Raw genomic sequence first — 11165 nt, forward strand, 5'->3', positions numbered from 1 at the left:
CTGCAGCCCATGCCCCCGGAGCCTCTCCACTCTGCTCCCTGGTCCTTCCACTTCCCAGGCAGATTCTGGGTCTGATCACCTGTCAGGGGACTTGCCCAAGGCCCTGTGCCCTGGCACCTGCAGACCCAGCACCCTGGGCAGCTCGGTCCCTGTTCATAGCTCCTGGGCCTCCCCAGGAGTGGGAGTGCCCTTTTGTTTGTGCCACTGGGGGGGGGGGGTGGTCCTGAGGAGCCTGAGGGGCTCTAGTGTGGGAGACCACGCTCTTCTCCCAGGCAGTCCCCGCACACACGCCTGATATCAGACACTTACAGGAATCTTCCCCAAACCAGGGGGATTTTGACCCCTTTCTCTTCCCATGTGTTGCAGGTTAACAGCTACATCTATTCAGGCAGCACCGGGCACCAGATTGGCCACCGAGGCAGCCTCGGTGTGGATGGGACCAGTGGCTCTCTCCTTTATGTCACCAGGGCGGGCGCCCACTACATCCTTCTCCCCTGCGGTATGTTGTGCCTGCTGGGCCCCAAACGGCCGCACTTGCAGAGGCCATGCTGGTCTCAGATGAGAGCTGCAGCTGCCGTGAGGCTCCATGGCTCCTGCTTTTCTTCTAGGGATTCAAAGTGTAATCGCTGACAAGCAGTGAAAGCCACAGAGGGTCTCACCCCTCCCCACTCAGGGAGGGCACCGCGTGTTCCTGTGAGCAGGGCTGAGGGCGCGAGTCCTGGTCCCCCAGCAGCCCCTGGTGACTTAAGGCTCTTCTGTGTTTTGAGTAGCAGGTTCCCTCTGTGGCCGCTCCGTGAAGGGCGTCTATGAAACAGTGACCGGGAGAGACAGCCCACTGAGGAGAGACCCCAGCTGGGAGGACGTGCTCAATGCCACCGACCACAGGCTGCGTGTGCACAGGTGGGTGTGGGCGGCGTCACACAGGCCAGGGCCCGGTCCTCCGTGCTCAGCCGTGGAGGGGCTGCGGGCCTGGCTGCTGGTACTGTGAGGCCATGCTGGGCTCAGACACGGAGGGAAAAGGTTCCCAGCGGTGGGCTCACCCTCTCTCCAAGCACAGCGAGGGTCTGGTGTTATATTCTCAAATGAGAGATCTAAGGATGAGGGGCTGCAGGTGGGAGTCTGGTGGACAGTGCTTGGGGGAGGGTCCCCGCCTCCAGCCTCTGTCCTGGCTGCCGCCTCCTCCAGCTCTGGAGCCATCCACCATCTGATGAACGTTCCCGGGAAAGGCGGCGAGGACCTCCTCCTCGTGAGCTCGGACTCCTGCGTGCTGCTGGAGGGCCAGGAGCTGGCCCCCAGGTGGACCTTCAGCGCGCCCCAGGTCCTCAGGTACGGCTTCCCCAGGAGCCTGTGCAGTTGTTGCCAGCCAGGCCCCGCCAGCCCATCCCCCTGGCAGCCCCGTGGAGGTGGGCGAGACGGCCAGTGTGCTTCTGCCAGCGGCCTCTTGCCTGCCCCCTGGTACTTCCCTGCCCGGGGGTGGGCGGGGGACGGAGGCTGGTGAAGCCCCTCTGCTTCCCGTCCTGGCTGCCTAGCCAGGGAGAAGAGGGTGGCAAACCTGCCCCCAGGTGTCTCCTCACAGAGACCCCTCGTGGCTTCTTCCCTAGAAAACCCGTCCTTGGTCACTACAAACCCGACACCTTAGCCGTGGTCGTTGAAAATGGAACCGGCATTGACAGACAGGTTGGCTGCACTTCCTTTTGTGGTACAACCTTGGTTTGTAGCTGAGGAAAATGAGTCTGAACAGCAGACAGGGCTGTGGCCTGATGGCTGAGCTGGGACAAGAGGGGCCTCAGGAAGACAGTCTCGTCAACCCCAGGGAGCAGCTCGTTCAGGGCTGGCCCATGTGCCTGTGCAAATCCCACCCCATCTGTCCCCTTCCTCCCAGATCCGGCTCCTGGACCTCAGCACCGGGGCGGTCCTTTGGATTCTGGCCCTTCCAGGCCTCCCTGGGTACCCTCCGTCTGCCAGCCTGCTGACCGCAGACCACCGCTCAGCCTTCTTCTTCTGGGGCCTCCACGAGCTGGTCGGTGCCAACCAGATGGTACGGGCAGAGTGCACAATCGGGACACGCCAGGGCCAGAGACCAGGGGCCTGTCTTAGGCCCCGTCTTAAGGACCTAATTGGGTGACTGGACGTGTACACATAAATAGAAGCCGTGGGAGAGGGGTGGGATGGGGCAGTGCTCTGGCCGCAGGGGAGGCCAGGGCGTGGCCTGCCTTGGGGGCGGATAGGGGAATCTGGAAAGAAGTGGAGTGTACTGGGGAAGGCGGCCGAGTTCCAGGTGGAGGATGCTGAGGAGGATCAGGGTCAGGTTGGTAGAAGAGGAGTAGAGAAGGTAGATGCAGAGTTCAGATTGGCATTTGGGGGAGCCCAGTGGACACAGCTCTGGCTGTGGTCAGTGTGTCCAGTGTCCCATAAGCGATGAGCACAGCATTGCCCAGCTGCCAGGCCAAGAGCAGTGTACACCCTTGGTTTCTCGGCCCAGATGCGGAGGTGGCTGCAGCCTGGTCAGCCTCCCGCCCCATCGCTGGTTCTCATTTTAGGAGCCGGGAGACACCCAGCACAGCCTCTACATGTTTCACCCCACTCTGCCCAGCGTCCTGCTGGAGCTGGCCAACGTCTCTGCCAACATTGTCGCCTTCCAAGGTGAGTGCGGCCTCGTTGTGGCCCTGAGTCCCACCCACTTACACTGTGTCTGGTCCCAAGTCACCTGACGGCTCTGTCCTCCACAGTGGCCCTGCTGGAGCCAGGCCGCCATGCCGCCTGCATCCTCCTCACGGGCCCGACCAGCCCGGATGCACCCGGCCTGGTCTCCATGGCCAAGCACAAGGTACAGGACCTCATCCTGAGCAGCAGGGTGGTTCACCTGACCGAGGGTGGGGCTGACAGCGACCAGGACATCAGGGATCGGCTCTCCCGCCTGCGGTACCGGAGCGAGGCCTAGATACACAGCGGTCAGAGCACAAGAGGCTCCAGCTGCTGACATTAAACATCCTGGGAAGTTGGCCCTTCGTTCATTTGCTCTGTACACTGACTCCCACTCCTGAGCCTGGCCACACTCCACAGGGTCTCCTAAGTACCCAGGGACACGGGTGGGAAAGGGACACCCAGGCCTGTCCTGCCCAGCACGCTGTGTCCTTACACAGGTCCTCATCTGCCCACTGGGGTCACATGCTGAAGGCCAGCTGCCTTCACGGTGGCCTCCCTCTGGGAAGAGCCCAGGCCTGACCTGCAGAAGTCCCCTCCCCACTTCCCACCTGAGCTCGTCCTCTCTGCACTGTCCCCCTGGGGTCCTGGAGCTCAGAGGGGGGTGGTCCCCCGAGTGGTCTCAGGGCAGCGGTACCAGCCCCCGGCCCTTCCCAGAGCAAGGAGGGAAGATTAGCGTGGCTGGTGGGGTCTTGCCCTGGGGAGCGGAGCCCCTCTGACCGGCTCATGGAGGGGGGGCTTGTAGGCCATGATGGGTGCACTGCTCAGGGATGCCCTGAGGGGAGTTTACACCTGTGCTGGCTGCTTGTGCTGTGACTCCCAAGGAACTGCCTTAGGACGCACACTGGGGGCATTTTGCACCCTCTTGACACACACTGGAGCCGCTTGTCCCCCTGGAGTCCCTGCACCCTTAGGCGTAGCCAGCTCCCCTCCTTCCTGGTGCTGGGATGTCGCCAGCATTGGTGTCCCTGACGCAGGACTCACCTCTGTGCCTTGCTGCGCCCAGGGCTGCAGTGCACTGTGCAGCTCAGCCGGCCCAGGCATGACGCAGCCTGCCGACTCTGGGTAGCGCGGAAGAGACCAGAATAAACGTTTGCACTCGCTGAGAAAGCCCGGCGGGTACGTGTGCGCCTCCTGTCTGTCTGCTTCAGGGGGTGAAATGGGCCAGGATGGGAGAGATGGCTGAGGAGGTGAGGGACCCCTGTGTTCTCGGAGTGCCCCCCACACTCCTGCCAGATCAGAAACTAAGGGCCCAGAGGCCTTTTTCAGCACAGCCTCCACGTGCATCTCAGGTGTGAGGACCCTCCCTGGGCACCCACAGCAAGCCAGGAACCCAGCCCACAGGACCTAGGACAGGCAGTGCAGGGTTCCCCCAGCACCCTGGTGTCTTCCAAGGGCTGGCCAGGGAGGGGTTGGAGGTGGGTTCTGGCAGCTGTCCAGGAGGGGCCCAGGTGGGAGGCTTCAGTGAGATGCAGCTTTGGGTACCAAAGTGATGAGGGAGACGTTTTAGAGAATCCTGTAGGCATTTCCTGTAGACATTTAAATACAAAAAACTCCCTGTAACCCCAAAGTCCCCGCCCCCCAAAAATGGTCCTGTGAAAAGTGACAGGTCTGTGAGTGAAAATCACCTGGAGCCAATAGGGCTGGGGGCTGGAGCCCAGGGCCTCTCGGGGTCCAGGTTGGGGTTCACAGCCCTGGACAGAGGAGCTGGCTGTGGGGAGGGGCCACCCAGTTTGGGTCCCGGGACAGTGAGCAGGAGTTAGGGGGCCGCGCCAGGGGGTGCCCTCATCAGTGGGCCTCCCGCACCTTGGACTTGTAAGTAAAGCAGTTGACCCGTGGGTTCCATGCGGCGCTACCTGAACTCCCCAGCCTTAGGACACCACCTGCCCAGGAGGCGATGGGCTCCGTCCCAGGAGCCTGGGCATCCTCGTCCCTCGGAGCAGACAGTGTTCCTGGCTGTGGCCAAAGACCAAGCACCCACAAGTGTGCAACCCGAGTTCAGCCTGGGGCTGGTCTCTTCTGTGGACACACGGGACCTCCCATGACACCTGAACTCCCCATATTGTCTTTCACCACCGCCCTCGCCGCTGCGTGCTTCATGCACACACAGACACAACAGGTGCACACACCACGATTTGGACCACAGCATGTGAGCACAGAGTGAGGGCCAACGGCCTTTCTTTTCTTTTTTCTTTATTGATTTTAGAAACATCAGCTTGTTGTTCCACTTACTTATGTATCCATTGGTTCATTCTTAGATGTGCCCTGACCTGCGACCTTGGTGTATCAGGACAACACTAACCAACTAGCTACCTGGGCCGAGGGTCTTTTATTTCTGTGCCAGGAATGGGCAGGAGCCCTAGCTCTGTGGGGTGGGGCGCTGCCTCAGCTGAGCCCGTCAGAGCTGTACCCCCAAAGGAGCGGTGCCCTTCACAACGGAGGCGCACCTTCGGACAGGCCTGGGACATGCACAGTGGCAGTGACGGGGCAGTACCTGTGGAGGCAGCTCTGTACTCATTGGAAAGCTGAGCTCAGCCCCAGTGAAATCCAGGGAGCTCTGCAGAGTCCCCATGGGGTCACCCTGAGGAAGTGGAGTGGGTAAGTTAGCTTCGAAGCCTGCATTTCCTCACCATGTGACAGGTGCTCCTGCTGGCTACCTCTGGCTCCCAGGTACTTGCCTGCTAATGTAGTGGTCTGGAGATGGGGGGTGGGCACCAGGAGCCGAAGACTGCCGCATGCCAGGAGCATGGCCTTGCTCTGGTTTGCCCATCTCATCCCACCTTTCTCCAGGTGACCCAAGCTCGGCCAATGAACCCCCTCCCTGGGAGTCAGCACTGGGCCCAATCCCTTCTGGGAAGTCTGATTTGTGTGCCCCACAGCAAGGCCACACCCTTTGTGCACTAGGGGATGCCCACGCTAGGGGTCTCGGCAGCTGCCAGGACCTGGGTGAGAAGAGGATGGTGAGAGGCGAGGGGTGGAACCTCCTCTAGGCTCAGGCCTACCTAGGCCTCCCCATCAGCACCCCCAGGGCCACCTGCAGTAGCTGCAGGTTCCACTGAAGCAGAAGCAGGAGGGAGAGCAGGGCTCAGGCTCGAATGCCGTGGCTTCCACATGAATGGGAACACTCTGTAGGCGAGAAGGGGCCTCAGAGCAGGGCGGCCTCAAGAGTCCCGCCTCCCAGCTCCTGGGCACGGCACCACCGAGGCTCACCGTCGCTTTGTCTCCGGGAGTATCATGGCCTCCGCCAACAAGCCTTTGTACGTGTCCGACTTCAGGAACCTCGGGTAGGAGTCCTGTAAGAAATGGTGGTCAGCCCTGACGCCTTCCGCCTCCTCCCTCTCAGCTCCCCCCCTGCAGCCTGCCCCTGCTCTGACCCTCGGAGCCCCCAGTGGGCAGTGCCGGAGGCGGTCACCCAAGACCTGCCCTGACCAAGTCAGCTGACTCAGAGGGACCTGGGCTCCCTTCCAGGTGGGCCATGTAACAGCCAAAGATGAGCAAGAGCCGGCACCCACACGGGAGGAGTGAACCGGGGTGCCCCCGCGAGGGAACGCAGAGCAGCTGTCTGCCCCGTAGAGCAAGAGCGAGGACACAGAGCCGACTAACTAGGGCAAGAGAAACTGCACAGTAGACAGTTAAGTGGGAGAAGAATCTACGAATCTAATTGGTTATATTTTAAAAAGATAAATATAAATTTAGGGAAGAAGGTAGGGGGCAGCAATAAAAGCTAGATTTATTTGAATTTACCCTGCTTTACAGGTTGGGTTTTGAAAGTATAGATATTTCACATAATTATAAAGTAAGTAAGCAATCCCCAAGCATTGAGAGTAAAGGGTCGTAATTGGAGCTGGGTATCCAGGGGGTGACACCATCCTAACCGCACGTAATGACAGAGCCGTTCAAGAGGACGTCCCGAATAGGGTACATACAAGGGACCAAACGGGAGAAAAGGGAACCATGGCCAGCGGGTGTGTGGTAAAGGGTGCTGTGTCGTTCAGTTCAGACCACTGAGTGGATTGTGAGAAAGCAGACGAGGAATTATGTTAGCCTTGTTGGCAAAGATTTTCAGTGGGAGAGAAGAAAGAGATAAGATCAGGGAGGTAGAGAAAGTCTAATCCTAAACCTGAAGTACAAGTGTCAGTATGAAGTTCAAATACATGCTTTTAAAAACACATATTTCCTAATTCTGTCCACTGAAAGGCCGGAAATGATGGCCACCCCAGGGGCACGAACACACCTGGTGTGTAGGTCAAGGTTTCTGAACACCACCCATGGAAAAGGGCCAGGGCTAACGGAAATGGCCTAGGTCTGGAGCAGGAAGAACCTGGACAGTATCATACCAGGAAACAAGGAAGTCACCAGAGACTACGGGACACATCAGAGACCTCTGAATATCACGTAAGAGTAAGAACTGACATGGGCCCCAGCTGGTTTGGCTCAGTGGATAGAGCATCGGACTGCGGACTAAAGGGTCCCAGGTTCCAGTCCGGTCAGAGGCGTATGCCCGGGTTGCAGGCTCGATCCCCAGTTGGGGGCGTGTAGGAGGCAGCCAGTCAATGATTCTTTCTCATCATTGATGTTTCTCTCTCTCTCTCCCTCTCTCTCTGAAATCAATAAAAACATAAAAAAAAAGAACTGACATGGATTGAAACCCATTAAATCCAGTGAAAATGTGAATTTATGATGGTATTAAAAACACTGAAACCTCATGGCCTCCCTCGGTGGATATCAGGGTCAAACTCATTATTTTGATAAGTGGTAATTAAAAGAAAGAATCGGCCCTAGCTGGTTTGGCTCAGTGGATAGAGCATTGGCCCGTGGACTGAAGGGTCCTGGGATTGATTCCGGTCAAGGACGTGTATCCTGGTTGCAGGCTCAATCCCCAGCCCTGGTCAGGGCATGTGCGAGGGGCAACCAGTGTGTCTCTCTCACATCTGTTTCTCTCTCTTTCTCTCCCCGTCCCTTCCACTATCTAAAAATCAATGGAAAAAATATCCTTGGGTGAGGATTAAGAACAACAACAAAAGAAGGAATCGAGCATTGATCTGCCTTTCCTATGTGGGTACCACTGGCCAGCGAAGAGCAGGGAGGGGAGGCTTCAGCTCATAAATGGAGGTGGTGATGGGATCAGAACTTGACTGTGAGTGGAGGCAGCCAATCTCATGTACCTCCTGATGGAAGAACACACCAAACTGAAGAAAATATTCTTGACAACACTGAACAAATAAGCAACAACAAAACTGAGAATGACTTCTGATCAAGACTTAAACGGTAACTACCAATTTTGGGGCAGAGAAACACATCAAAGGCACCGCAGGGACTCAGCAAAATCTCGACTGTGGAGAACTATAGAACGAAGGACCCAGTTCCTTCCAAACAAAACAAAAAAATTTTTTACAAGACAGAGAGGAAACCTATACAGTACTCTAAAAAGAGATTTAAGAGCCATTAACCAATATATGGAACCTGTTTGGATCCAAAGTCAAGCAAATTGAAAAAAAATCAGATAAATATTTGTAGGCTGTGGTATTCAGAATAAAGCTGCCCAGAGATGTCTACATCCTAATCCCTAGGCCCTATGAATATGTCCCCTCATGTGGCAAAGGGACTCTGCAGATGTGATTAAAGTGATGATGTTTCGATGGGGAGACTGCCTGGATTATCCGGGTGGGCTCAGTGTAAGCACAGGATCTTTAGAAGTGAAAGAGGGAGGGAAGGGGATCAGAGAGAGAGAGAGAGATTTAAAGGTGATACACTGCCCTGACTGGTTTGGCTCAGTGGATAGAGCGTCGGCCTGCAGACTGAAGGGTCCCAGGTTCGGTTCCGGTCAAAGGCATGTACCTGGGTTGCGGGCACATCCCCAGTTGGAGATGTGCAGGAGGCAGCTGATCAATGTTTCTCTCTCATCGATGTTTCTAACTCTCTATCCCTTTCCCTTCCTCTCTGTAAAAAATCAATAAAATATTTTAAAAAAGAAAAGAAAAGGTGATACACTGCTGCTACACCTGAGACTAATATTAGAATCTATCTCAACTATAATTGAAAAATAAATTTTAATTAAAAAAAGAAAAAGCCCTGGCCGCGTAGTGCAGTTGGTTGGAGCATCATCCCCAAGTGCCAAGGTTGCGGACTGGTTTGATCTCTGGTCAGGGCACATACAGGAAGCAGCCAAGGAATGCATGGATGGGTGGAGCAACAGGTTGATGTTTCTCAAATCAATTAAAAATTTTTTCTTAATTAAAAAAAAAAGATGACACGCTGCTGTCTTTGAAGATGGAGGACAGGCCATGAGCCAGGGATGGGGGTGCAGGATCTAGGAAGGTGCGGCCGTGAAATGGATTCTCCCCCGAAGCCTCCAGAAGGAACCAGCCTCATGGACACCCTGACTTTAGCCCAGAGATACCCGTCTCAGTCTCTGGCCTCCAAAGGATAAATGTGTGCTCATCTAAGCCACCAAGTTTATGGCATTTTCTACAGCAGTGACAGGAAACTAACCTAAGAGGCCCGGTGGGCAGGTGTGGACCCTGACTGGCTATCTGAGGACACGGAGTGAGCTGTGTGTTCCGGGTGTGCTGCTGGCGTCTGCAGCCCGGCTGAAAGGCAGGAGGTGGTCCATGTCCTGTAGAGGGACTTCCTGGAATATCTACACACAGGAAGTGTGGAGATGGCTTTACAGTCACGGGAGGAAGTGCTCACCTTCTTCATCAGCATGTAGATGTGCAGCTGGGCATCGTCCAGCACGTAGCGGTGGGGCTGGCGCAGGCCCTCCAGGGTCTGCTCCATCGTCTGGCTGTCGATGTTGACCCAGCGGACAGCGCCAGGGGCCAAGAACTGCCTGTGTGTGGGGACAGGGGACAGCCCCGGTGGGTCCAGGCTCCACAGGCCTGCCCTTTGGCCTGCCAGGCCCACCTCTCGCACTCACTGGTACACGGAGTCCACCAGGGCGGGGATCTGGGCCTGCCCTCCATGGCGCAGCTCCTCACACGCCTCCCAGAAGCTGAGGTTCTCGGCTGGGGGTCCAAGCACCAGGTCAGGCCCACCCTGAGCTGCAGCCAGGGCTGACTGAAACCTGGATGGGGGTGGGGGGGAGTCCCAGGCAAAAACCTCCCTCAATGGGGCCTCAAACAGGAGGTGGGGGCATCTCACCGCTGAACTCTTTCCTGAGAAAGTCCATGAAATGGGCCCGGCCCACAGGGTCTTCCAGGAGTTCCCGGAAGCTGAAGCCCCATCGCTCCACGCGGAGCTTCGTGGGTACAGCCACACTAGGGGAGGGGTGGGTGTCAGGAGCACGAGGACTGTGGGGTGGGTGGCACAGTTGGGAAGAACAGCTGCAGACCCCCCTCCCACCCTGAGCTCACTTGGGTGCGTTCATGGCCCAGTAGGTATCGTCATCTGTGATCCAGGGGTTGCTGGGCAGGCACCCCGACATGATGGGGTCATGCGGGCCGTGCTGACTGCTGAACTTCAGGTACCTGGGGGTGGGGATGGTGCCAGGGGCCAGTGCAGGGAGGGGTTATGGGTCAAGGGCACTAGAGGAAGGGTCTGGGCTCTGGGCTTGGGGTCTCCAGCTGCCACCCCGTCCCACTCACGCCTCCAGGCAGACAGAGGACTTCACCCGGATCCTGCCCAGGGCCTTGGTGCAGCACTCGATCTACGACATGGAACCTGTGAGCAGGGCCGGGCGGGGCGTCGGCCAGCCCGCTCCCCCGTTCCGGCCCCAGGACCTACCTCCTGCTTGTAGAAATCCGTGTTCTTGGTCTGGAAGGGCCAGGGGAAGCTACAGTTAGAAGGCAGGCCCCTGGGGACCGACATCCCACCACGGCCCAGGCCCCTGTCTCGCCCTCCTCCGATGGCAGGGTCTGACTACCCAGGGAGCTTTCAGGGAGCGCTAGGTTGGAGGTTTCCAGAATGTTCTCAAAGTTGCCTTGCGGTGCCCCAATGATCACTACCCCATACTTTCAAATGTGCTTACATTACTTTTTAAAAACAACACACAGGTGAGAAACACTACGACGAGTCACGCTAGGAACCCAGGCTGTTGACTGTGCTCCAGGCTCATCGTGTTCAGAATTGGGAACCCGCCTGCCACCTCCCCACCTCGTGGGCCAGGTGGAGGAGCGTGGCCATGGGACCGGCCGGCCCTTCCGAACGCTGCACGCCCCTCACTGGTCAGCGAGCAGAGGCACGAGACACCCTCCGTGCCTGTGATTCCCAAGTTCTGTGTCAGCCTCCTGGGCTGACCTGAAAGTGGGAAATGATAAACCTGTGGTCCTGAGCTTACGGTTTTGAACTCAGGAAGAAGCTCTATCAGGAAGGTACTCAATGTATCTGTTCTGTTTGGGGCATCATAGGGTTTGAACAGGGGGCTCTGCTGCTACACAGTGTGGCCATGTCTGTCCTGGTGCAGTGGGTTCCCGAGGCCAGCAGAGGCCTTGGAGAGGTGGCTGGCCTGGCCTGGGAGAGAG

At 57.4% G+C, this 11165-nt stretch overlaps 2 protein-coding genes across 9 annotated transcripts in view; one reads left to right on the top strand and one right to left on the bottom strand.

The window, feature by feature from the left end:
• The window catches only part of FAM234A (family with sequence similarity 234, member A), a 25704-nt gene extending 21895 nt beyond the window's left edge, over positions 1-3809 (top strand). For all 3 annotated transcript variants that reach the window (XM_014543006.1, XM_005870348.2, XM_005870349.2), the window contains 7 exons: positions 367-499; positions 771-900; positions 1186-1326; positions 1602-1677; positions 1883-2038; positions 2541-2643; positions 2730-3809. In XM_014543006.1, the coding sequence (XP_014398492.1) occupies positions 367-499; positions 771-900; positions 1186-1326; positions 1602-1677; positions 1883-2038; positions 2541-2643; positions 2730-2941 (951 nt within the window). In that variant the 3' untranslated portion in view covers positions 2942-3809. The remainder of the gene's footprint in view (positions 1-366; positions 500-770; positions 901-1185; positions 1327-1601; positions 1678-1882; positions 2039-2540; positions 2644-2729) is intronic.
• A 1083-nt stretch (positions 3810-4892) lies between these two features.
• RGS11 (regulator of G-protein signaling 11) overlaps positions 4893-11165 on the bottom strand; it is an 11767-nt gene continuing 5494 nt past the window's right edge. For 2 of the 6 annotated variants that reach the window (XM_014543009.1, XM_014543008.1), the window contains exons 10-17: positions 10429-10452; positions 10290-10351; positions 10059-10172; positions 9847-9962; positions 9623-9710; positions 9397-9535; positions 5914-5996; positions 4893-5829 (exon numbers count right to left, since the gene is read on the bottom strand). In XM_014543009.1, coding sequence (XP_014398495.1) covers positions 5706-5829; positions 5914-5996; positions 9397-9535; positions 9623-9710; positions 9847-9962; positions 10059-10172; positions 10290-10351; positions 10429-10452 — 750 coding nt within the window. In that variant the 3' untranslated portion in view covers positions 4893-5705. Of the gene's footprint in view, positions 5830-5913; positions 5997-9396; positions 9536-9622; positions 9711-9846; positions 9963-10058; positions 10173-10289; positions 10352-10428; positions 10459-11165 lie in introns of all 6 variants that reach the window. The other 4 variants (XM_005870351.2, XM_014543007.1, XM_014543010.1 and 1 more) reach the window with 3 other exon arrangements.

This window comes from Myotis brandtii, unplaced genomic scaffold, assembly GCF_000412655.1.
Source record: "Myotis brandtii unplaced genomic scaffold, ASM41265v1 scaffold317, whole genome shotgun sequence".
NCBI classification, from domain to species: Eukaryota; Metazoa; Chordata; class Mammalia; order Chiroptera; family Vespertilionidae; genus Myotis; species Myotis brandtii.